The sequence below is a fragment of the Gymnogyps californianus genome, chromosome 27, assembly GCF_018139145.2.
Source record: "Gymnogyps californianus isolate 813 chromosome 27, ASM1813914v2, whole genome shotgun sequence".
In the NCBI taxonomy this organism is placed as follows: Eukaryota; Metazoa; Chordata; class Aves; order Accipitriformes; family Cathartidae; genus Gymnogyps; species Gymnogyps californianus.
This window is the reverse complement of record NC_059497.1, coordinates 4,790,215-4,816,474: the sequence shown is the minus strand read 5'-3', so window position 1 is coordinate 4,816,474 and position 26,260 is coordinate 4,790,215. Positions and strand designations below refer to the sequence as shown.

General features: G+C 46.3%; 1 protein-coding gene across 6 annotated transcripts in view; it reads right to left on the bottom strand.

Moving 5' to 3' along the window:
- Positions 1 to 25,572, bottom strand: part of ANKS1A (ankyrin repeat and sterile alpha motif domain containing 1A) — a 105,173-nt gene extending 79,601 nt beyond the window's left edge. For 3 of the 6 annotated variants that reach the window (XM_050911567.1, XM_050911569.1, XM_050911568.1), the window contains exons 1-2: positions 25,476 to 25,572; positions 25,343 to 25,445 (exon numbers count right to left, since the gene is read on the bottom strand). In XM_050911567.1, coding sequence (XP_050767524.1) covers positions 25,343 to 25,445; positions 25,476 to 25,572 — 200 coding nt within the window. Of the gene's footprint in view, positions 1 to 25,342 lie in introns of all 6 variants that reach the window. The other 3 variants (XM_050911570.1, XM_050911571.1, XM_050911566.1) reach the window with 2 other exon arrangements.
- Positions 25,573 to 26,260: the final 688 nt, after the last annotated feature.

The following is a 26,260-nucleotide window of genomic DNA, read 5'->3' as shown; positions in this document are numbered from 1 at the left end:
TGCGATCAAAATTAGATCTTTTGAAGTGAGGAGTTTGTCAGGTCTTTTCAGGCCAGACAAGGAAATTTAAAGAGGTTTAAGTCAACAGGAACAACTCAACAAGACTTTGAGATGTCAGGCTCATGGGTATGCGGAGCCCCGTTCAGCCAGCCCCACTTTGGGAACTCTTATCGGACAAATAAATACGGAATAGTATCTAACTCCTCCTAGTTCAGCCCAGTGCGAGCACATTTCACAACATACAGAACAACAAAAATTATACATTAAGAATCAAGTAAGGGGGTTTTACGAAGACACAAAAAAGACGCAGGGAAATCAGGAGTCCACAGCAGCTGGGCAGGCTCAACCCCTTTCAGAGGGGTTTCCCCTTCAAGTCACTGCCCTCCCGCGGTGCCACAGCACAGATGCTCACATCAAGGCCAGGGTCTGCATCTCCACCTAGAATATATTACCTCCAATGGCTTGCAGATAAAAAACGAAATGAGAAAGAGATGAGCGCTTATTTATGGCGCTGTGAGATCATGCAGTGGTAAAGCCTGAATCATTTCATCTTAACAATACCTACTTACAGACCTGTTGCCCTGATTTTACAAGGCAGAGGGGAAGTAATTCAAAACAGGGCAGTATAAACGTTGCCTTCGGCAAAAATAGACAAGACAGAACAAAATGCAGGAAATCCTAATGCCAGAACACTGCGATACTCTTCAAGCCTTGCAAGCTGGGGTGTAGATGACTACTCTGGAAGCCACGAGGGCTTTACGCCCTGCTGTGCTACATAGCCTTGGGAAAAACTCTACTTCCAGACCTCAGTTTTCCCATCTGTAAAATGGAAATATACCACTGAGAGAAGTAGAGTACAAAGCCAAGTACTATCTATGTACAGTGTGATTTTGGGCTGTTTCTGATTAAACAGAAAAACAGATCCCAGTACAGGAAGGAGAATGCTGTAAATACAAGTCTCCAATAAAGCTCAGAGAAGGTCTGGAGCCAATTCAACTACCACCGCTGTCTGCTTTCTTTTCTCCTCCAAAAACCCCCTTCGCATCAAAGAGGGGGTTTGCTTTTATATTAGGAGTCTCCGTTATGAAAGCACACTTCTCAAATGATTACCGAGAGTTCACCTCCCTTTTGCTGCACCAGGGTAGTATTCTAACGATGTTGCTGATGTATCTGTTTAAGGCAATTAAGACTGAACATTAAGGACATAAAAGCTCTGAAAATTGCAAAATCTGCTCTGTTTAAACTAATTCTTGTGCTCAGTTTTCTCTTGCTCCATGATTCAGCAAGTGCTGTAGCCTTTTAAATAAAGCTTCCTGTTTGTAAAAATTGCTGAATAAAGCACATTGCTTTAGGTCACGATAAAACCCAATAGTTCCTTTAAACAAGACCATATTTGTCCTCTTGCTTTTCCATTTATTTCTTCCCGACTGTAGTAACTTTACTCACAAAATCATCTGAGGCAGTGGGCTAGAGCAAAGGCCAAGCCACCCAGAGAACAACTCGGTGTTTTCAAGTCAAACGATGAGTCTTCAGAGCCGATTTATAGTCTCACTTATGTGGATTACAGAAGCACCCAGAGACTTCAGGGACCAGTAATCTTACTTGTGCAGAGCAGACAGCAGAGGCCATCGCGACCCCCGTGTATTTACATACTCAACACTAAAGACAAAAGGCACAATACTAGTGCTATCGCTGCTTTAGATACAAGAAACCAGTGCGCACGAGTGGCTTGGCCCAAGGTCACAAAGGAAGTTTAAAGTAGCTAAGAACTGGTCCCAGATGTTTGTAGACTTAGTTCAATGCCTTAGAGACAAAGTGTCACAAGGGCAGTTAAGGCTGGAGGCAGATTAACTCCTAGTCCATTGCCCGGAGGACATCACAAGCAAGTCAATACACACATCTCAGCTATTAATATCCATACAACTGCTAGATTCTTGCAATGCAAACGCAACCCTCATTTGGTATTTCCTGCTTATAGACTAGTAATACAAACAACTCGAATGCTTTGTGCAAGACTTTAGATTTAGAAAGCGCACTTAAATTTTTCTGAAGAGCGAGAAAGGCAGCGCTACGCCTGTCTCACCGATGGGAAGGGGTACGGCGTGGTGGGGCTCACAACAGAGCCGCGACCCCTTTCCTTGCGTGCCTCAACCACTAGATAATACAATAGCCTTTCCAAAAATAAACTGCTCATGCAAAGCTGCAGAAGATTAAAGCAGCATATTCCTGGGGCAGGGGAGAACGTGGCTAGATCCCAAGCAACACTTTCTCAGCCCCTCTTGGCAGGCTTCAGGAAAGACTGCAGAGCAACCCGGTTAGATTCCAGCTATCGGAGAGGCTGCAAAGGAAGCCAAAGCAGCGATCTTTGGCTTCTACACTCCTCAACTTATTTGTCCAGATTTTTCCTTCCTATAAAAAAAAAGCAGTCAGTTGGGATGATTGCTCCCACCCAAAACTCCTTGGCTGGCCTCTTCCTATATTCTTGTCCACACTATCATCCTCTTACGCCTTTCACGTCCCCCTTTTCTCTCTGTTCAGCAGATTCCTTCCAAATTCAACTGTCCCCCACCCAACGAACCGAGGAACATACAATCTATGCATCTGCCTGGTCTGTTCTGCTCAGGCCTGAAGAGTTTGTAGAGCATCTAGCTCAATGGGAGCTTAATTTTGACTGCCGCTTTCAGCTTATCGTAGAACACCTGACACAAAATGTGCTTTCTGCCTTTGTTAGTATTTTTCACTAACTGCAGCAGAGTTAGCTCTAAAAGCACAATATTTAAGAGCTTGGCATCGTCGTTTTACAGCTGTAGCATCTTATCAGTTACAAAAACAAATTCAGACATACTATAGAAAATGTGGGTGGCCATTTAATATAGAGGATAATTATATAATGCTTTGCAGAGAATCCAGGCATTTTAAACGCATGCAGAAGTCTCACTTCACATTCCAGTCCTACGCAGGAAGCATTTGCTGTATATAAAATTCTCCCATTAACATTATACTGCCTCCAATACCTATTGGAAAAAATAAAATACAGTAATTCACATTTAGCACCTCAAACATGACAATGTTGCCAAGCATTTTACATCCAAATACAGCAATTACCTTCTACCTGATGTAGAAGAGCTCTGTTAAGGGCCAAGGGGCCACAAGGGGAGAGGTACAGATTGTTTTTGTGGGATTTGTTGTTTGAGTTTGGTTGTTGGGTTTGATTTTTTTTTTTTTGCAACAATTCAGAACAAAGTTTTCTTCTTGACTGACAAGGCTAAAATGCAACTTCATATGCTTAAATGAAAGGGAAGAAGCTGAATGATCTGAGCTAATACTACATATGCTTCTCAAGTGCCTCTAGACTTGGGAAAAACACATGCAAGAAGAACCGTCAGCAAGGATGCTATCCATAGATCATACAGCCTGCAAGACCTCAGGAGAGCTGAACCTCTCAACCAGCTTTTCACACTGAAAGAAGCAGGGAAGTTAGAGCAGAGTGTATTCCCAAAGCTGTCGGGAGAAGTGTGGAAAAATCCTTCACATTGCAAGCAGTAAAAGTTACATTGATAAATCCTGATGGCAAAATGAATCGGAAAAGTATTACAGAGCTTGAATGATTATGGGCAAATTAAAGAGATCTGGATTTACAAGGCTGTCAGCTCTCTGACCACACACACTGCGTACAGACAACTCAAAAGGTGCAGTGCTGAGTATGTCATCTTAAACTGGCTACGAGACATTACTGCCAACGCTTCCTCCTGCTGGAACTCACCGAGTCCTCACTGTTGTGCTTAAAAATCTAAAATTAGAGGAAATGGAAGACCACTGACCCCACGCACAAGAATTAACACACTGAAGAATACAGCACTGCCCAGCTGCCACAGCATCAGCATAGATTTACATGCTGCTTTTAATACCTCTCCCTTCCAGAAAGCACCCATGATCTGTGAAAAATCACCACTGAAATGCCATTAGTTCTGGGCTGCAAAGCAGAAATTTTCCTGGCAATTAACACACAGGAGCAGGAAAGCAACACCTATAAGGAAAGAACATTGGGATCATAAACATGTGTGCAAAGCATCCAGTTTTCAAACATGAAAAGAACAAAACCGCCAGAGCAGACAAATTGATCCTACTGGGATTTGAACACACCATTCCAGGAAATCTGGATACTTGAGACATGGTGCATAGGTTAAAGTCAAAGTTAAGGGGCACATGCATTAAACGTGCAGCCGCTTAGACTGCTGAACCTAGACACAGAAGACTGGTAAGCATCATTTCTAAACGGACAAAGCATGCTAACTCCAGGCTCCTTCCACGACAGGAGAACTACGCCAACGTCTCCGCAGAGAAGACACTGTTAATGTGGGGATGACTCACTTCTTGCGATCAGCGGAAGTCTCGATCTTGCAGCTACGGGATTAATGTTGTGTCAGCCCATGCAAAGCGGGACTAAATGGTAGAGGTGACAAAGCTATTTTCAGAGATTCACAAGGCAGCAATACGAGATCTTACTGTCTCTATTTTTCCACATTGTCAGAACATACCTTCTTTCCTTACAGAAATGTAGGCTTACACCAGACAGAGCTGAGTCAGGCAGTCAATCTATCAAGGAACGACAATTGTGTTTCCAATTAGAGCAAACAGGTGAAGACATGCAGTATATACATTGCAAAGAAGAACTCAGCGCCTGCTGGAGGTGCTTTTCCCCACTCCAACTGCAGGCAGCTCTTTCCAGAAAATTCCTTTCAAGCGCACGAAAAAGAACACAGTTTCCCAGTGCATGCATTTCTTTGCACAAATACCTAACAAATCTTGAAAACTAAACTCAGTGGAAGCCTGCTGAAAACATTACGTTGCAGCATAAAAAGACCTTGAACAGGTAGTGTCCTCACCTAAGAGCAACTTCCAGATTTATAGACATGTTCATAGAGAGAATTTGTTTATTTTGCAGCTGCATTTGTGTATCAAGCAAGTTTTATGGGAGTAACAAGTGTTTTCAACAGCTGTATCCACAAAACTCCCTTTAATTCTCACATATAGGTCTGTTTGCATACAACGAACAGCTCTCCATGGCAGGGTACACCTTCATCTCATCTAGAAGCTGCAGTATCAACTCACACTTCCCAGTGGACTTTGTTCCACCAGATTTTTAGATCAAGGTTAGATCAGGATCTTAGTGAAGAAGTACTCGACAGCTTCAGCAAATCTTAACTACACATCTGCGACTTCTAATGGAAACTACCACCTAAACTCTCCTGGCACCCAAGTTTTGAAGAGGGACAGTTAAGTGAGAGTAGGAGACTAAAATTTCATCATCACATCAACCATGAAAATTCATGGTTATTTACATAAACCAAAGATAGCAGGAGAGCAAATCTCCCATCTCAGCTAGTTCTCTGGTAGGAAAGAGAACGTGGCTGGAAGGAGAAAGCACAGCACAGCTCTGTACTGTTACAATAACAAAGACAAATTGGGGGTGAGTTTTTACGAGAGTGACTTTTTGATCTCCTACATGCATCTGGATTTCTTTCCTTTCAAAATTTTGGCCAAAAGAAGTAGGTTTGGCACATGAGAAAAACATAACTTCCTCTAGAGCGAAGCTGTCACACCGCCTAGTTTCCAACAGCGGGATGCAGAGCTGAAGTTTCCCAAGAGAGGAGATTCCATGTGTTCGGAAGGGGTGACGGTGGGAATATGTCATTGACAAACACAGCAGAGGAAGGAAACCACCTCCACGTGCATGCGCCAAGAACGACAGCATCGGGGTGATCACTGACCAAGTCCTCGAGGAGCCAGCATGGACATTCAACTCCAAACACGTATGGCAGCATCCATCTGCACCAAGGCCATGACGGGATTTTGGCCACCATCCCACTTGGTTCCTTTCCCCTTGCTCTCCAGAGACCACTTCAATCACCGCACAAGCAAGAAGGCGGTTCTGCTGCTACTTAATTGGTATCTGCACCTCCCCCAAACCACTACACGCATCCTACACACTTGGTAATAACATCCAACTACTTGGAAGAGAGGCTTAAAAGCATTTTTTCTGAAATTCTCCTGGGCTTTTTTTACTCCAAGTAAAACAAGTGACTCCAGCAAACAAATGACTCTTCAATGCCCACCATCACACTGAAATCCTGCATATTTCCAGCCCTGAGTCACATCTAACCCACTGCAAAAAAATCCAAAGACACTCTTTTCAATGCACCAGAAGGACGAAGGCACATGCTTTCACCTGTGGGAATTACAGGACTTCCAATTTACGGTTATGGGTAGCATCACATTTAAGGCTCACGTTCCCTGTAGTAGAGTACTTTGCACATTACTACGCATGCTAAACTGAGAGACCAAATATACAGGACAGACAGATTAAAAGACTTAATCCTATTGCACTAAATGAAATACGCATGGAAGGGATGTCTTAATACCTGCAAGCAAGACATTGCTGATGGTCAGCACAACTGAAAAAAGCAGCTACTGGGGGACACTGATGCCATAGAAAGTCTGAGCAGCAAGACAAACCTTTGGCCATTTCACCTCCCCGTACACCTTCCCTTCCCTCTACAGCATCAGGACCAGAATGAGAAGCTTCAAGCCATTGTCTTGAAAGCCTCAGGGCTTATTCTTTAGCACTTGCCAACTATTTGGCAATGCCAACTTTGCATGTGCGCGGCATAAAAGTTAGAGCTAAACATTAAGAGGACGAAGCCCAACCCCTTCCCTATATCTCACCAGATAAATTAAGAGCCAAAGACAGTTTTACAAGGTAAATTTTCCTCAAAGTCATAGGATCACGAGCTCAAGTACATGATGCCAAAATGGATGGGGAAAAGTGGGGACCTTAATAAGGGCAGGACATGTGAAAACGACCCAGCTGACATTGCACGCCACCACAACCCAGCCCAAGAGCTGCTGGAGCTCAGGCTCCGTAATCAGCACTTGCTCTCAAGGCACCCAGCAGTAAAGGCAGAGCTACTGACAAGGGATTCAGCTGAAAATGCTCAGATTCAGTCCAGCTTTCTGGCTGACACACAGCGGCAGTCAGAGACCGTGCCTGGCCCTCTGCACAGTATGAGACCCCAGGCTCCCACCCCTTAAGTGCTTCTACTTTGTGAGCTCATTTTCAGTGTGAAACAATAGTTACGAACAAAGATTGCTAACAGCTCCAGCCTCATTGCCCAACACCGACCGAGAGTTCAGCCAGCGTAAGGTTAACAGCGTGCTGTGAAAAAGCCAGCTTTTCAATCAGTGGAGCAAATACCATGCAGCAACTGATCCTCTAATGGTCAAACTGTTCCTTCTCTTTATGAACAGAGCAGAACCGCTCGTTCCTCAGATGTGGCGACTGGCTAAGAGCAGGCAGCAGGAAATCTGCACGAGTTTTCAAAGTGACAGCAACCCCGTGAAGGATCAGTTCAGGAACTGTAGGAGGCAACAGGTAAGCTCATCTATTTCTCTCAAAACCAGCCCACCAACTCCCACTCCTCATTTCCAGGAGGAGGTTGTTTCAGGTTGGTGCAAGAACTACGACAACCACACATTTAACCTCTGGGCTTCCAGGCTCACGCTATAAAGGAACAAGATAGGGTTGGCATCGCTAATAGAAAAGCATCCATCCAAGCTAAAATTCCCCACTAGGAAGAGGGCAGCCCTACAATTACAGATGGCTCTTGGCAGTGGAAATGCATTTCTTTAAACTTAATGTATGGCGGGGGGTGACAGTGGGCTCTGTCACCTCCTGCATTATGCAACAGGAGACAGAAAGGATGGGTCACGCGTGCACATTACGCTACATCAAAGAATCCCTCCGAGCAGAAGGCAAAATAAATAGCTGCAGGAGAGGGAAAAAACCAGGTCTGGTTTGAGCGCATATGCTGCCCTTTATTCTTAAAAGCATTACAGACACTCGCTCTGCAATCTGCTCCCATTATGGGAGCATTTCCAGCTGATTACATGCAATGGAGCAGAGTTCACATACAACATGGGCTCTACATGCTGGCACTGACTGCAGGGGCCAGATCTAAACAAAGCTTTCCTGAAAGAAGTGCAAAAAATTTCAATCATCAAGACAGGGAAAGCCAAGCAGCGTCTCCAGGGGAGAGTGGCCAGGAGCTTTGGTTTCGGATGTGTATGGTGTCAGGAGCATCCCCCCCTCCACACACAGCCCAAGGGCAGGTAGGGGAAAAGAAGGGAAAATGGGAAGGTAACATCAAAATGGCATCACCCACAGGTCCTTCACATTTTCAGCTCACAAACAACTACCATGCCTGACAACTCTGGCACTTGGCTCAACTGAAGACAAAACTCAGAAGAGATGAGGAGATTTCAGAAGGAAAGAGAAGGGAAAGTGCTCACTGGAGTACTTTTAAAAAGAGAGTTTGCATTTAGCTTCTAACACACATAACAATGCGAGATGCAGTCTCCACTAGTACCTTAGTAACAGTATTCTCAAACATTTGTCACGGAGCAAACCTTGACCACCCAACATGCAGACGCAGGATTTTACACAAAGCACTGAAGTCGAAAAAGCTGCCTTGCTTCTTCTAGGTGGGGAAACAGACCTCTAAGAGAGGACAGAAATTTGAGAACATTTGCAAAATGCTTACAAATGCCTTAATGAGGTTTACTAAATACCAATTTTGCAGTGCATTCTCCTCTTTTGCATCTGACTAGATGGGGTTTTGAGGAATATGAGCAAAAGGAAGCAAAACATTCCTGTAGAAATTCAATAAACTGAGCAGCATTATGAATGTCATATAAAACAGCCTGGAGCTGACAATATCACAGAATTGCAAACTGGAAGTAGCAGCACTGCTAAGGTAAGCATTCCTCACTCTTCATTTAGAGCTTAGCTCTACTATTTCCACAGTACTGGAGAAGATGCAACTATGTGGAAGAAAATGCAGTATTTAAAAAAAAAAAAGAATTAGAAGCAGAGAAAATTAGCAGGACACATCTAGATGGGGCAGGCTCCCAGGTTCTGCTGAAGCACAGTTCCTTAGAAAGGTGCAAGACTTTCCCTTCGCCTTCCCTCCGTCCAGCACTTCCAGAGAAATGGAAGCGAGCTGCCTGGGCAACCACAAATTGCTAATCAAAAAATACCAAGTAGCTCATGCTGCAGCGCTGAGCTGGCTACAGCTGGCAACCTCGCACTGTATTTTCCCTCCCTCTTTTTCTTTTGTGAGACGATTTAACGAGCTACAGAATCCCAAGAGACATGACAAGCAACCAACAGAAATAGAGCATCGTGTCTTGAGCTGTACATGTCCATCTGCACTGTTCCCTTTTGACAGACACACAAAAGGTCTGAGTTTGGAGTAGAAACGTTGCCAAAAGGAACTTGTGCAAAAAAAACCTCTGGCAGAGCGCCTTTCATTCCCACTGCCTGTCATTCCCCCTGTATGGGGAGAACTGATGCACCAATTAAGTGTTTCGGGATGGCACAAAATGTGTCACCCTCTGCTAGCCGTCTACTCTGCAAAACAGCTACGTGTTCATTGTCAGATGAAATCAACAGGATTAGAACAAGTCAAAGTTACTATTTTTTTCCAGCACCCACAGTGATCTGATCCAATATGCATCTCAGTGGGAATTTGGGATTTCTAGCAGGAACCTTACACCTAGAAGTGTACAGGAAAGGTGATACTTTATTTAAACATGAACATCCTCCTCCTGGTTAAGTGCTAGAGACGCTCTATACAGAGAAAATAAATACGCCTCCATGTTTTCCCCCATCTCAGTGTCAAACAGACTGCTCAAAAGAGCTGCCCTCTCCCCACTCCGGCCCACGACAGCCAAGCTCGGATGCTCCATTTGGCCACCGTGCCCTCCAGCCTAGGCAAAGCCATCTCCACGCCTTATCATCATGAAACCATGCAAGCCCGCTCACTTCCACAGCAAACCGGTTCTTCCTTTTCAGACTGCTTGCTGCCTAGAACTGATGCCTGAAACGCTGAACAGCGGCGCTTGTGTCTGACCTGGAGTAGATGAGAAACAGGTAAATAGGCCAAGTAAAGCAGAGCCAGAGAAACAAAGATTCAGAGACTGAATTACTCCTTCCCTACATCAATTAAAAAGCAAATACAATTATTTTGTCCCAGTAACTGCCATCTAGAGTGCACTTTTGCCTCAGGGAGACTAAAAAAAAATGAGACAGAGGCTCACACAACATCCCATTTCCCTTGTGACATTGCCAAGATCAGTGACATGAGGGCTTTGAATTTACGCTGGCATTGAAGTGCTTAATTGTTCAGACAGACGGGGAGAGGACACTGCACACGCAGGGAAAGACCCCACACGCCTTCGGGAGAGACTTGTAGGGCGTCAATCCCAGTACATCAAGACAAGCAGGGAGAAATGTTAACCTTAAGTAAAAAGGAAATTAGTCGCTCTGATATTGAAGACCAAATGCAATGGGATGGGAGAAGAGGCCCTCAAGGAAGGGAACACAGGACAGGAGAATTAAGAGCCACGACAAAGCTTCCACTTAAGCATTTGGAGCAGACTCTTCCCTTCAACACAGCCCACATCAGCAGTCAAGTTGTTTTACCCACACAGCTCAATTTAAGCATGTATCAAATCCCAGTGCTCCAGCTTAATCAGAAGTCCCTGAAGGCTAAAGAAAGACACGGCCGAACAAGAAATTAACTGGCAAAAATGCGGGCCACAAACAAGGCAACTACATACCACTGCACTGACTCCAAATGAAATTCTTTCTTGATGAGCTTTTTAATTGGATGCCCAACGAGAAAGTAACAGGGAAACGAGAGAGCAAAGACAGTAAGGGTAAGAAGGCAAACAGAAAAGTGACCCCGTGGTGGCTTGGATGGGAACATCAAGGACACATCTGAGCGGTCACATCCAAAGAGCACTGTGATAAGCTCCTGCTCGTTCTTGGTATGCGTCAAGCAAACAGAGAAAGTATCAACTTAAGACGAGACAACAGTCCTTAAGAAAGCTTAAGAAAAGTAGGATGGAAATTAAAAAGGACTTCCTTTTACTCTAGAAGCATCTGTGAAATCTGGCCCGCTAAAAAGCAGGCACGAGAGTGAATGGCCGAGGCAATAAATTATTTCCGAATCTTGAGATAGCTCCTATAAAGTTGTCACTACTTATCTACACTACCTGTAGAACAGAAATAAGGTTGGAGCTGAAAAATATGAGTGTGTAAGTCAGCCAGCCAAACAATATGTATTAAATGCTAAGGTCCTTCCCCTGCTAACTGCTTCTGAAGAGCTGTGGGGAAGGCCAGAAGGGCAGGTACTGCTCCTCGGAGAGCTGGCAGAGACATCTGTAGACATCCCTAACACTGGTAAACTGAATAAATAATGGAACAGGCAGCAAAGAGAGCTCTTTCCCACACATTTCACTGTACACCTTAAGCTTCCAGCTCTGTTTTTATCCACCTGCCAGATCTGATTTTGCCCAAGATGACAAGCCAGCCTCAAACAGCTTTTTTCCTCACCAGGAAAAAACGTATTTTCTTTGGGGAACATACACAACATAAGATAATATGTTCCAAAACCCTTAAAATATTTCTGCCCACTTATTTGAAAGCATACAAAAACAGTTCTGGGCTTTTTCTCTGTTAAATACAGTTCTCCCAGCCAGGAGCTGCTTTTAGTGGCAGAGCCTTTCCCAACCCAACATTTTTAATGTACAGGAGGAATGCATATATGCAAGTCAGACTACTAAATTATAAACTTATGCAGGGCTAGAACTCTCCATTACTTCAAACAATTTCAGGGTCATTGCAACTCTATCCCCGCAAATAATTATATCTCAGCTGTAACAACTTATACCCATATAACTACCAGGATCCTAAGGCATTTCAGATGGCTTCAAAAGCTTACCCACCACTGACAGTGACAGCTTTTGAGATGGAAAGCACAAACTCCTTTTCTCAGACAGTAGCTCTGCATAGCTGTCTTGGAGCAGCACTGAAGACCATTAAATTGTACCCAACTTTCCTGAGGAATTTAGAAGAAAAAGCGTAAGTCAAGCATGAGTGAGTTGTGGAGAAAACCAGAATCTTTAATTACCTCAAACTCAGAGGTAATTAAACAAGACAATGTCAGAGACCAAAAACTCAAGTCTTGTGAAGCAGTTAAGGTCAATGCACAAGAAGAAAAAAGCTTACTATATATTTACGCACACACAATTTAAATGCAACGTTTAACATTCAAAATTTTACTTCAAGATTCAAATTTCTTATATTTGTTAACTGCACCTCACGAGCCGACATTCACCCCATTTATCTTTGCATCTGAAAAACTGGTTCCAGACAATGCCAACCAACAAGCACGCAGCAGAGCCCGCGCTGCACCGCCCGGCACTTTTGGACACGGGAAATCATTAAAGCCTAATGAGAGTAGCTCGGGTTAAAAATGCCACATTCACAAGGATGAAACTCCGGGCACTACAATGGTGGTAAGAATGAGAAGACCAAGGCAAACAGCGACTTGCCCCTTTTCTGAGTCATTCTGCAGTTGTACTTACAATCTATAGTATCTTTGGGCTCTCACTTCTAGGCTTGACAGGAAAGCAGGGCTGGACTCCTTACAGCAGCTCCCCCGCAGCCGAGTGGTTTCCAGCACTAACCTCAGCACAGACACCGAATGCCGCATTCGAATGACGTCCTCCACGTTGGACAATCAGAAAGACTGCAGTTTGACTTTTTTAACCTATTCTCTTCTTTTTAGGTCTTTACTTTCAGTGAAAAGGAATGTCAAGGACACATCCTGTTTCACTCTTTCTGTGAAATAAATCCCGCTGAGGTTAAAGGAAATATTTCCAAAATGCCAAATCCAGCACTAATTACGCATGTCCTCCAAGTTCTCTGTGTTTTCAGCTGTTTCTAACTCAATGGAGATGAGCCATAGGAGTTCAGACATATGGCTTCAGACTCCACCAGGCTGAAACGGGGCTGTAAAGAGCACCCACTGTCACACGGGGAATGCAAGTAATTTTAAATCACGCAAAGGTAGTTACTAACGACACGCCAAGACAACCAGAAATCATCCACAGGGGAATCACAGGATGAATCGAGGTCATTTAAACGTCTCTTACACGACAGCCAACACTTCATCAGACTTAACACTGCACAGCGAGAAACCATGGTTTGTAAAAACACTGGAAAGAAGTACTAGCAAAAAAACCCAAGTCCACAGGACATATAGTCCCTTATTTAAGTCACCTGCTGGACTTCACAATCCTTGCAACAGAACCAAGACCGGAACGTAAAGCTTTGAAGTCTCCGGAGTTCAAGGCTTTATCATAATCCTGTTCCTGCTTCCTAAAAAAAATTGTGCTGATTTCTGAAATTAAGAGCAGTAAGGAAGTGTCTGGGGAGCCCATCTGTATCATTGGACGGGCAGGCTTCAAACCTTACCAGGCACTAGGCTTCTTTAATCGGATTACATTTTAAAACCAGGCAATTTACTTTGTGATGCCAAACTTGAAAGGATTTCTCATAGTGTCTTAATTAGGATGAGGCAAAAGTCATTTCACCTAATTTCCAACCCACTTCAATATTAGATCTGAAAGACCACCTATGACATCTTCAGCCCTGTTTGCCCTAAGAGTCTGAAAAACAGCAGGCAATAGGATTAGATATAAATCTAATGAGATCATGTATTTACATAATATTTATGGCACTCACTTTTAGACAGGGTTGTGTTCTTGCATCCTTAGTATGCAGCACTACAGACACTTCCTGTTAGCTGGAAAAAGCTTGAGGTTTATTTTTAAATTTAATTTCCCTTTAAAAGAAACCATGTGTTTAAATAACAAGGGAAGAGTGCTAATGTAATCTGGGATTACCAAACCTAAACAACACAAACTCAAGCTCCGACTTTCCTTAAGCTAAACAACAGATTCTCTCAGAGAGCCCGCTAAAAGCCGTGCACACACACTCCTGTTTTAAAAGCAACTTCTTCTGTAATTTCATTAACATCCTGCTAGTTTCAGACGTATATACGGATTTTATTCTGAAACACTTAATAGCCATGCAAGGTGGGATACGTCATCAAGTCAAGAATGTACACAGACACAGAGTCTCAGCACTTGGCATTTTAGGGCCTCCCAACATTTAAGAAGTTCACCTTTACTAACCATGGGAGAAAACAGTTACCTTAACACCACTGTATGTACTAGAGTCTGCTAAAATTCTTGGCTTAGGAACAAGTAAAAAGCTACACAAATCTACACACTGTATAGATATAAATATAAAACTCAAGCACCTTATTCAGCAGCCTGGATGCTCTACTGGATTTTCTTCCAGGATACAAACATCTACAGAAAACTCTGCCCTGGCACACGTTGTTATGGAGCATCCAGCTCCATATTCAGTTTGAGTTAAAGACTAATCAAGAAAATTTAGCTCAGATATTCATCCACACTTCTCAAAGGTCGTCTCCCAGTTCATGCAACAAAGATTGCCTGATAAACCTTGAACATTTCTCAAGCGAGCCATGGTGATTCACTGCAGGACAGAAAGTAGTTTTAAATTCAGGTCTAAAAATGTGCACTTAACATGATGAACACCCAGGTACTGAATGGCATTAAAGCACCGCCTTACTTTAAGGAGGGCATTTCCCCACCCATGAGAGGGTGGCAGGCAAGTTCAGAAAGCAGTCCTTTGGGAAATAGGATATAAATAGCTCTGAGGACATACTACAGGCTCTCCAGGTTCTGCATAGGAAAGGGGGCACGTTCACACACTCCAGCACCAATTTCTTTCCAAACGCAGCTCACATCTTCCTGCCCTCCGTCTTTAATTAAGCTTTTTACCCCTTCATCAGTCTATCGAAGATCTTTCTTTTGCTGACAGCTACAGTCCCAGGTGGACTAACATTTCAATGTATGTTTTTCTCCCTTCTGCAGAGCGCAGCTGTATTAGCTTCTCCAGTCTGTTGCTATAGAAACAAATCAATCCTCAACAGTTTTATTTTTACCAGTTTCTATGAAATAAGATTTATCTCATTTCCATGACTAAGCTGTACTCCAGAGCGAGCTCTCTGGGGCAGTGACAGTGCCATCTCAGCATCAGACAAGACCTCGTACCCGGTGTCAATGACAAAAGGCAATGGCCATCACCTTTATTATTCAAAGGCACCTTCTTCATTTCAAGAGGACACTTCACCTTGAAACGATTTCCGTAGCCAGAGCGTTACTGAGATGCAGCTGTATCCGTGGAAAGAAAAAGAGCAGAGGAGTGGATGGCACAGCCTGGAAGACCACGGATGTGCTGGGAAAGCTCAGCAGAGCACCCACCAGAAAGCTCACCCACCCTCAGCGCAGAGCACCCACCCACCAGATGTCAAGCACTCTCTATGCAGGCAGAAGGAGCACCTTCGAGTCCCCACAAAGAGCTGCACACACAGGCCGAATTCAGCTCAGCATAAGCTCCTCATGAAAGGCAAAGGGCTCACATGGGAGTCAAGGCATTAACACATGTTATCTGCTGCTAGCCAGCGAAGCAGCCCCTCCGGGACCTACGATGGAAGGAGCTCAGCTTCCAGGAACTCGTCTTATCCTTGTCCAAGTGCAGCTGGAAGGGGACTTTCCCTTTTGGTCTGGGATGAACGCAGGTGTAATCTGTATGTATTACCTCTATTCTGTATCACATCTTTCACTTACGTCTTTTATATCCTGCTTGCTTTTCCTTCAATCTCACTAGAACAATGCATTACATTTAAAAAGTCCCACTGGATGAACACTGTTTCTTGGCTCAGCTGCTCCTAATATATCAAATACTGTTTCACACATTCATCTTTAGAAAGTTCAGCGCTCTGCCAAACAGCCTTAATCAGCCGGAGTAGCATAGGACCCACGTCATCAAGTTGAACAGCTCCACTTCCATAAACGCATGCTATTTAGGCAGTCCATACGCAGATACAAATTACTGCATGCAGAGAGCTGCAGCTGGACAACCGCTCTCCAAGCAAAAGAGAAGGGAAGGGGAGATCCTGCTCCTCCGTACTGTCACCTGCAGACTTCTGCCATTTCCCTCCTATTGGATCCAGGAACTGTGCAGCCTCATGAAACAAAAGTTTTCTGTTAGATCAGCCAGCTGGAGTGATTCACTCTGGCACAGCCACACAACAACGCAAATGACTATCAGGGAAAGAAGATGGGGGAGGCCAGGACCACTGCTCTCAGCAGCTAACTGCTGGACAAGCTTAGTTGTAACCTTCAGATTTCACTATTAAGTGCCAAAACCCATTTGTTAAATATTCAGCGTCCAGCAAATTCTGCGTAGCTCCTGCCTTCGAAACACAGAGCACTCCAGCTGTACTCAAATCTGCAGTGACACTTCTTCAGTTTCGGGACTGCAGACAAAAGTAGAGGGGAACAAGGCTACGGAAATGTCATTATCCCATTGCTCAAATATCCCATATTTGCTTACATGCATAGCTGTGGTTTTTGGTCCTGAAATTCCTACACATAGCTCAATGGTAGGATAAGTTGGGGTATACAGATCAAAAAGCCATCAGGGAATCTCACAGACTCAAGTCTCACAAGCATCCACTCTGCCATCAAGGTAAACCCAGAGAAATCCCCCTGCATGAACATGCTGAATGCAGCTGCTAATTCCAGCATCAATAAAGTGAGCCCTAAAGTCTTCAAGATGCAAATTTCAAGACTGCACCTGGCATTGTAACCAAACCATCAGTGCCTAGCTCAAACCGCTCCTGCGGGCACCCTCAACACAAACCACCTTCTCAGTCCTCCGGCTTCTTACAGCTGTTTAGGATATTCCAGCCAGCTCTTGAGCCAGTCCTGTTGTTCAGGGCATGGAAAATAAGTAAACTGCATATCATGGATGCATTTCACTGTTTTCCCATGATGGGGCAGAGCACAAACCTTATGTGAGCCCTGTGAATGCTAAGAACTGTAAAATGATGCCCCTGGGAAGGAGTGTAACCTAGCAATTGGAAAAAACACCCTGGGAGCCCTGCCTCCTCGGCTCCGCTCCTGCCCCCGGCCCCCCTGTGATGCATGGGGATACTGCAACTATTTAAATCCTGGCATCCGTCAGCGGGCAATAACTGGCTTGGTTCTGACATCCTCACCATCCTCAACACAATCTGACCCATCTAACACTCCTCACCTAACATCCTGACCCACCTACCACTCCTCACACCACGTCCCAGCCCACAGTAACTCCCTCATGAAGTACCTGAGGTAACCTGTATGAGCATATGGATATTTCCAAAACCTGTTTGGCACTTCAAAACACTCTGCTGAGAAACTCTCAAAGCAAGGTGAAAATTAAGCTAATGTGTTCTCACCCTCTATCCGACATAAACATGTTGGCACTCCCAAGACAGCAAGTCCCAGGACACTGGAGGACTCAGCACATGGGTAAAGACTGATGGGAAGTCAATAGCCAGAAGAATTCACCCCAGCCTGGACACCCACATATATTATGGAGCCAATGTTACATTAATCAGTCACAGAGGTTTTGAGTCACTGCCTACACAGTTAAGACACTTTTACTCAGCATTAACAGAGAGATTCCTATCCGACGTGCTGTGCTCAGAGCATTTTGCTCGAAGGCTGCACCACTTCAATCAATTCACATCTGCTCCCAACTCCTTACCCATTTAATTCAGCTCTTACACACCCTCCACAGCACCGCTGCACCTTCCTTCAACTTCTAGCCATCTTTTCTGCCAACCAAACCAGGCAGCACCGGGTCGCTGCCTTCTGCATGCAACGGCATGGAAACCTCGGACTGCACACAGCGTGTCTGGAAGGAAGCAGGACAAAACTCCCCCAAGGGAGTTTCACAGAAAGGGAAGCCACCTACACAACAATTTTCATGTGCACTCCAAGCAAGCCCTCGGTGCTACATAAAAACCAAGTCCTCCTCTACAGAGGAGAACAAGTAGAATCCGTGGCTTAGGCGAGCAAAGGAGGGTATGGCTAACGTGACTTGTCCGAGGTCCCACAGCAAGTTTACCGCAAGAAAAACCCAGTCCTCCCCAGACACAACCCTAATCGCAGAATCATGCTGACCAAAGCAAGCAAATAAAATGTTCCAAAGCTGAATTAGAAGATCACACAGATACAAAACGTTTAAGAGTCACTGCCAATAATTGCAGCCTTCCTGAATTATTTAAAAAGTGCTTAGAAAACAATTCACAAAAAAGCTGGTGCACACCTAACGCCTGTGGCACTAATACTCTTAGCAATACCAGCGTTCAGGTATCTAATTAAAGAGAGATCTGTCGTGCTTTGCTGTTTGCACGGTAGGGTGTGGAATAGAAGACAGTTTAAAAGTGGGCGAGATTAATAATCACAGCACTAAGAAGAGTGAAAGACCCAGTCGTGATTTCTAACGCAGCCCTGTTTTATGCGAACGCACCAGGAATAACTTCCTTTTTATGGGCAAAGGGGACGATACGGAAATATTTTGTTTGCACCTTTATATAATCCTGGAAGCTCGGACCTTGGAGCCTAGCTCTTGTCGCCTGCCACTATCTCAGCCAGCCACTGCAGGACTTGCCGCTTAATCACAAGATCTGGTCACACGTAATGCGATAACAATATACCTGTGAACGGACAGACCCACTCACAGCCTTCGCCGTGCTACGTATGGGGCGATTCCTCGTTTCCCCCCGGTCAGCTGCACCGTCGGTGCGGGACCTGCCTTCCCGACAGAAACGCAGCAGGCAGAGAGGTCGCAGCCGGACTCTCAGACCACAGGGAGAATGTGTAGCACTAACAAATAATTTCTTTAAATCATCCAGCCACACAAGAATAAATATGAAACCCCACTTTTTTTTAAATAGAAATAATTTTTCTGACTCCTAACCACATTTGGACTATTTGAAGCTACTTTAAGTGTTCAGCCATTACACCATGTCATTTCCTAAACCAAACAAAATACTCACCAGTAATAACTGCTGCAAATTGACTAGAACACTTGCTGTGGCTTCTGTGAAGCAACAACCGAATCCTTTCCCACAACAGATGTATACAAAAAACTCCTAATTCACAGCAGAAGTTTCTCCCTGATACACTTACAGAAGATTACACATACAATCTGGGGCTCAACAGCAGCCTCAGTTTCCCCTCTCGTCAACAAAGATTCAGTCTTTTCACATCAATAGATGAAAATAAAAAGCTTTTTCTGCAGATTTGGCTTTAACACAATTCATCTCTTACTGCTACTGGCAAAACCTACTGAATACAGCTTGATATTTCAGGCCACAGATTGTTTTGTTGCTTCCTGCCTTTAACTTCACAGTGAAGCAGTAAAAAAAAAAAAAATCCAAGTTCTGCAGCCTCTATGCAGAAGTGCCCCCGAAAACCCAAGAAACCTCACAGATTCACAAAGCTTTCTAATTTCTGGGCTTGCTTTTGCTTATAAACATTAAGGTGTGTTTACCTTAAGTTGATTTTATCTCCAGATGCTCACTGATCTAGAAGAAATGCTTTTGCCCGTGCTATATGACATATGTTGTGAAAATGGAGCAGCCAGGGTACAATCAAGGAGTGGAGATCTGCTTCAGACCTGGTTTTCAGCAGATTCCCAGGCCCTGAATGGATCCCAACGATCACGTTACGTGAGCAGATCCCGGAGGCTGCCTGGACAGCAGCACGAAGCCAAGCCTCCCCCCAAACCCTGGCAAGCCACCACCTCTTTGTAAGCCCCACCATCTGCTTTGGCAAAAGCCAGAAACCCATCTCCCTCTCCTCTACTGCTTCTCATCCTCCCCACATCCTTCTCATTACCTCAACCTGCCGTTTGCCTTCCCTTCTTCACATTAGCTTTCCGCTGGCATTTATTTTCCTGCCTAATATTTTTAAGTGTTACACAGTGGCACATTCACACCCTAGGGAGAGACTTTATCTTTAATTCTATCTTTGCATTTCCTTCTCGTTTGACTTATCACGGTCTATCACATCTTGCTTCCTGCTTACCTGCAGAAATTGGTGATTTCGTTTGGAGTTTGTACTCGTCTCACACCCAGAGGGCTCAGCTCAGTGATCTAAGCAGGAAGTATGAAAGCCTCAGACCCTGACAAAGTTCACATTTAAATTATAATAAACATGGTGGGCAGTTAAGTTTATGTGATAAAACAACACGTTCCACAGAATTTACTGCCGGGGGCATCTTCTATGACTTTATGGACCAGCATTTGCTCTCTTTGTAAAAAAAAAAAAAAAAAGGCATAAAACAATTAGTGTCCCAGCTCAGACCAGTCCCCCAGCTCAAGGCAAATGCTCACCAGGTGTAATAGAGGGAATGCAGCTTCCCGCACCATGCCCACCAACATGCTCCTTTCTTCCAGGAAATGCCTGTTTTGTACCTAATTCAAAACTTTATTTTTAAGACGTCTGAAACACTGCAGAACTGCACAGAAAAAGCTGGGCCCAGCACCTCGGAAGGGGAGATGGTCTTTCCAGAACAGGTAGTCCAAGCAGTGAGACTTAAAAAAAAAAATAGGAACTAAATACCATGCTGACATGAAAGAGACCTGACATCAGATGGAGGAAGGAACAAGGGAGTTCTGCCAGCCCAGCGGAGCGTTTATGACCCTGCTCTTGGAACAAGGCGGAGGACAGCTTAGCAGCTCCCTTATCAGGGGATATCTTTAAATATGTGAGCAGCTTCAGCAGGACCAGGAATGAAAACAACCGCACAAAAAGAGGAAGGCTGCCAAAAGTTGTTTGAGGAAGAGAAAACACGAAACGTACAGAACTGACCACGGACAGGTTTCTCCACCACAACCACGTGGTAAGAAACCCTTAATTAGAAAAGTTCCCATGTTCTATCATTGGTAAAGGTGAAGTTTCCCACACCATGCACATCCCTAAAATTGAAGTAACCTGTCTTCTCTTTACCACTGATGCAGACCCCTACCCCATCAACTCTGGCCACCCTCTCGTCTTGCAGGCTGACTGTGGTTTTGCAAAGCAGTTGCACGGGTGTCAGAGATGTTTTTCACAGGTGCCCGACGAAGAAATTGTGTTTGGCTGTTATAAAAGGCACAAGGCCGTTTTTGCCAGAAGCTTGCTGCAGGACCCCCTTCTGAGCAAGGATAAAAGCGGTCTTACCCCCTTTTCTAAATACTTCCAAATCTCAATGACAAAGCTTTGTAACCTACATTCTCTCAGATACAGCTTTATCATACACACAAGAAACTAAATCCCTGCTCCAGATACCTACTTCGTGATTTCTTTACGCACCAGCACTGAAGACATCTATTGTTTAAGCAGCTTTCCTGCACTGCAGAGCCTTGACACCTAGCCACCAACTGAAGCACCTTAGCCTTCTCCATCAACTCACTTCCTTCATTAATGCTTCCATTTAATTGGCACTGTGACTTTCTCTGGGCACATGTCCAGTCCATGTTTACTGGTTTTAATTTAGAAAATGCATCTAATCATCATCAGGAAAATAAATCAAGATGCAGGAATAAGATCTAAGAGAAAACCCTTCAACTTTAAAGTTATTCCAAAGTTGTTCTTGACCTGTTGCACACCTTCGGATGCTGTACCCCGGAGAAGGCAGGGGTTGCTGGGGTGGACACTGTGCAGACTCTTTTCTGTCACCTCCACCCTTCCACCCTCCTCCCACAGCATCAGGTCCCTTTAATTTGCCAATCTTCGATTTTCCATGAAGTGTCAGGCAGACAAAATTTCATATTCCCTGTTTCCAAACCCTTGAAGTTATTTTTAAAGGCGTACAGAAAGGCAAAGTTAGCTCTAATTAAATACCATGCCTGCTGTGGAGAACTTATTGCAACATCCTCCCTGCCCCCGGGAAGCAGGGAAACCGCAGGCGAAGGTGCTCCGGAGGAATCGCGCACCTCAAGAGATGAGCAAAGCAGTCAGTAATCAGGCTTGGCACCAGGGGCAAGAGTTAAATTCACACTTTGCAGAGTGAAAACAGACCACAACAGAGACAGGGTAACACACAGGCAGAAGACAACTGCCCAAATTTCTTCTCTGATACACTAAGGCTACTTCGAAACTTCGGCCGGCTACTTTTTTTGGAAAGTCAATCCCCAAAATCCAATGTTTTGCTGCTGTACTAAGAGGACACGAAGGACTATGTTTGCTACTATAACAAACCTTTCAGCAGAGCTTGTACATCTCAGAGCCATCTCTTAGGCACACGAGGACGCTAAGCAATCACTTAGAGCCCGCACTACAGAAAACAACAGTTTTGAACATTGCCCAGCTTGCCCCAGCTGCTCCCCAAAGAGTTGTCAGGCTTCTTGCAGGTAAATTTAGCAGCTGTTTCTCATAAAAACCTCACCACTATAAAACAAGCAGAAGTCTTCTCACGTGGATCATTTAACCCAAAGTCCAACAAGTTGACAGAACACCAGAAACAATCCGAAAGCCTCTAGATCATTAAAAGTCCATTTTGAATATCTAACGTGCATCGTTCACCGCAGCACCCAAGCCCTCGAACAATCCCCAGCTACCTCCTGCTTCCCAGCGCTGCAACCGCGCACACCATGGCCCCCTGAACTCCCACCCCACTGCCAGTTTGCAAGAGGCGGCTGCAGGTTAAGAGCAGACTATCCTCACGGACACTGCCCGGCATTTGTAACGCTGAGATCGAGGAATACTACAGCCGCTGCTCGTACAACTGTGGTACAGAGGTCACGATCCACACAGGTTTGCAGTCATATTCAGGGCAAGCATCCATGTAGGGAGTGCATGCAAACTCTTGGAAATCCAGGGGTGCTGCAGCAGATTTCACACAGCAAGTTAACGATGCGCTGCAATGACTCCCAACATGCTGGGAACACCAACACGCTTCCAGACCGAGAACCACTGGTCATAAACATGCAAAAAGCCTGACTGTAACTCAGCAGCAGGGAGAAAAAGGTTCAGGGATTGGGAAGTTTGGTGGGAGAGAGGGATCGTTATAGTGTCAACTGACAGACATTTAAGACAGTCAAGTTAATGAACACAGAAGCTATGAATGACAGCTGTGACATTCACCATCCTTCAGATACACGTCTACACACGAAACCACATTTACATGTGAAAAATCACTCTGACTGATCAGACGTCAAACAGCCTGCCCACTCCACAAATCAGCTGGTATCACAAGCAGTTGTCTTACCGGGGAAAAAAAGGTCGCCGTCATCACCACGCATTGTCAGAAAGTGCGGCGGAGCTGTTAGAACAAGAGGCTGATAATACTCGTGGTGTGTATTTAACTCAACTGACCCTCTCCACTTTATCTAAACACCCTGCAAGTACATCCATCTTCTAACGCAGACAAGCCTGAAGTGGTCAGAGCAATTTCCCACTCAAAACAAGGGCTCAGAGTGTTTAATATATTAAAAGAGAAGAATAAAGTTCGACCCGAGAGCAGATTTACATTTCAGAGGAGCAAATGTACGCACCAGGACAGCACAAGCTCCCCGTGTCAGCGGGTCTCTGCCATTCAGCTCAATGTGCAACAGCAGATTTCTGATAAGGTTACGTGAAAGGAAAAATGGATGAAATTTGGCCACAAATGGGCAAGTTGTATCCCTCTAAATAGTCAGGTTGCGCAGTGACAGTGTCACTCAGCCCTGGACTCAAATCTCCTCCCCCTGTCCCAGTATAAACCAGTTGCTCAGGGAACAGGAACAGCAGCATTTCCAGCAGAGGAGCTGAAATGGCAAAAAGCTGCAACTGAAGAAACGCACCAGCAAGTGGTTTCCTTGGGAGACGCCAAAAAAAAGGGGAGGAGAAAAAGCTAACAAAGGTCTAAGAGCTTCAAAACAGAGCAAATTACATAGCATGGTACTTTAAACGCTAAAGCAAATGACTGTGCCCTCCGTCTGCTTGTGCAGCCCCCAGCGCAGCGCAGCTGACCCCCAAACCCCACCAGCCACCACCAATTTGAGAACCACAGCAGAGTATTACTGCAAGCCATGAAAATTACTGAGGAAGGGCGAGCGTGCATGGAGCAAGAGCAGCGAGAGGACACCTTGCTGAACGCCTGGCTGCACATCTGCCCCCGTAAATTCGTCCAGCAGCTCTCCTCACCATGGGAACCTACACACGTCCTGGCTTCAGAGTCAGCAGCCTCTGCTAGCACCCTGACCCAGAGCCCTCCTCCAAACGCATCGCATTTTCCCAGTTACACCAGTCTGCAGCTACCGACGGTAACCAGCAGCATCCACAACCCCGTAGCCTGCAGCAGTCCGAGCCCTGGGGGACAGGCCACCACCGGGTACCACCCAGACCTGGAAGCGCCTGCTCCAGACAGACTCCTCTCCTCTCCCAGCCCACCGGCCCCTGCCACTCCTCGCCTCGGGGCACGCGAGCCCGAGGGGCTCTGCCGCCAGCCCCCTCCAGCACGGCCTCCTCACACCCCTGGTCCCACATGCAGCACCAAACCCTCAGGGCTCCCCCAGCCCATCCTCACACACCCTGCGCGCCCCACATCCACCACAGCCCGCTGTAACGTCTCATCCTATTCCCTTGGCCCTCAATGCCCATCCAACGCGCCTCCTCCTTTGGCCCGTGCTGGCCCAGACCCCCAGGGGACCGGCCTCCTCAGTTCCTCCATGCTTGCAGCACTGCAGCCCACATCCATGTCCCCCACGGCTCCAGCCCACACCGCCGAGCCCCAGGGACCTCCAACATCCCCTTAATCCCACAGCCCTCTCACCCACACGCTCCACTCCAAGACCGCATCCAAACCCCTACAGCTGCCTCCCTGCCCTACAACCCCTCATTCCCCCACATCCCCTGCCCCACAACCCTCAGCTCACACCTTCTAGCCCCACACCCCGACAGACCCCCATCCCCACACCTCCTGCCTCCTCCACCCCCAGCCCCTATCAACACGACCCCATAGCTCCATACTCCCTACCTGCCCCACAGCCCTACAACACCCCAAAGCCCATACCTCCTACCTCACCCACAGCCCCCCCAAGCCCCACAGACTCCATCTCCCGCTGCACAGCCCTGCAGCTCCCCCAGCCCCCACACACACCACCCCCTACCCTGTCACCCTGAATCTCCCCAGTCCATACACCCCTCTTCCAGCTCCGCAGCCCCACAGCACCCCATCCCCATACACCCCACAACTCTAAATCCCCACAGACCCCCACCTCCTGGGCTCCAACCGCGCTCTCCCTACCTTCCCCACCTCCCACCCCATGGCCCTCTCTGTCCCCCTGCCCTACCTATGCCCCTCCTGCCCCACAACTCGCCAGCCCCCCGAGCCCATACAGCCTCCCCCCTTACCCAACAGGCCCACAGCCCCCTCCCCATACTCCCTACCTGCTCCTCCCCAGCCCTGAGCCCCGCTCCCACAACCCCATGCCCTCCCTCCCCACAGACCCTCAGCCTCCTAGGCCGCGCTCACCTGAGGAGACTGGACAGCGGGTGCCCCACACCGCCGCTCCCGCTGCCTCCTCCGCCGCCTCCTCCGCCTCCCCCCCCGGAGCCGCCGCCGCCACCTCCTCCTCCTCCGCCTCCTCCTCCCCCCCCGGAGCCACCGAAGCCGGAGCTGAGGCGTTTCCCCGATAATAGCTTTTCCACGGCGGGTAGGTTGCCGGTACGGGCGGCCTCCAGCAGCTCCTGCTCCTTCCCCATGGCCCGGACCGGCGGCCACCGCCGCCCGCCACCGCCGCCGCCTCCCGCCAAGCCACGCCCCCCGAGTGGCCTTCCGGGGCGGGGCCTGAGGGGAGGTGGGCTCCGCGGTGGGGGGCGGAGCCTGCGGGGAGGTGGGCGGGGCCTAAGGCCCCGTCCACCTCCCCGCAGGCCCCGCCCCCCCGCTGGGCTATTCTTTCAATGAACCCTTTACTCCACCTCATTTTTTAGCTCGTTTTAGTGAATTTTATTCGTTCAACGCGTTAATAATATAAAAGTGGGGTTCCAGCACGCGCTGCAGGGTGAAAGGGGAGGTTTTGGGTCCAACTCCATCTCCCAGTTTTCTAATACACTAGAGGAGCCGGGTGTAAAACACACACAGGCGTTAGCTCAGGGGTGTATATACAGGAGGATGCATATAAAGGAGGAATGCATATAAAGGAGGAATGTATATAAAGGAGGAATGTATACAAAGGAGGAATATCTTTGTCAGGGTTTTCCCTCTGCGTGTTTATTGGGAGGAGGAATATTTAGGGGTAATTTCGCAGCTCTTTTCCCACAGGGAAGTCTTCGGGGAGGCGCGGTGTTTTGCATTGCACGCTGAGGATCAGTCTACACCGGGAAATGAAATGGTTAGAAGCAGTTATCCACTGTATAACACTATAAGCTAGCATAAAAAAATAATACAAAT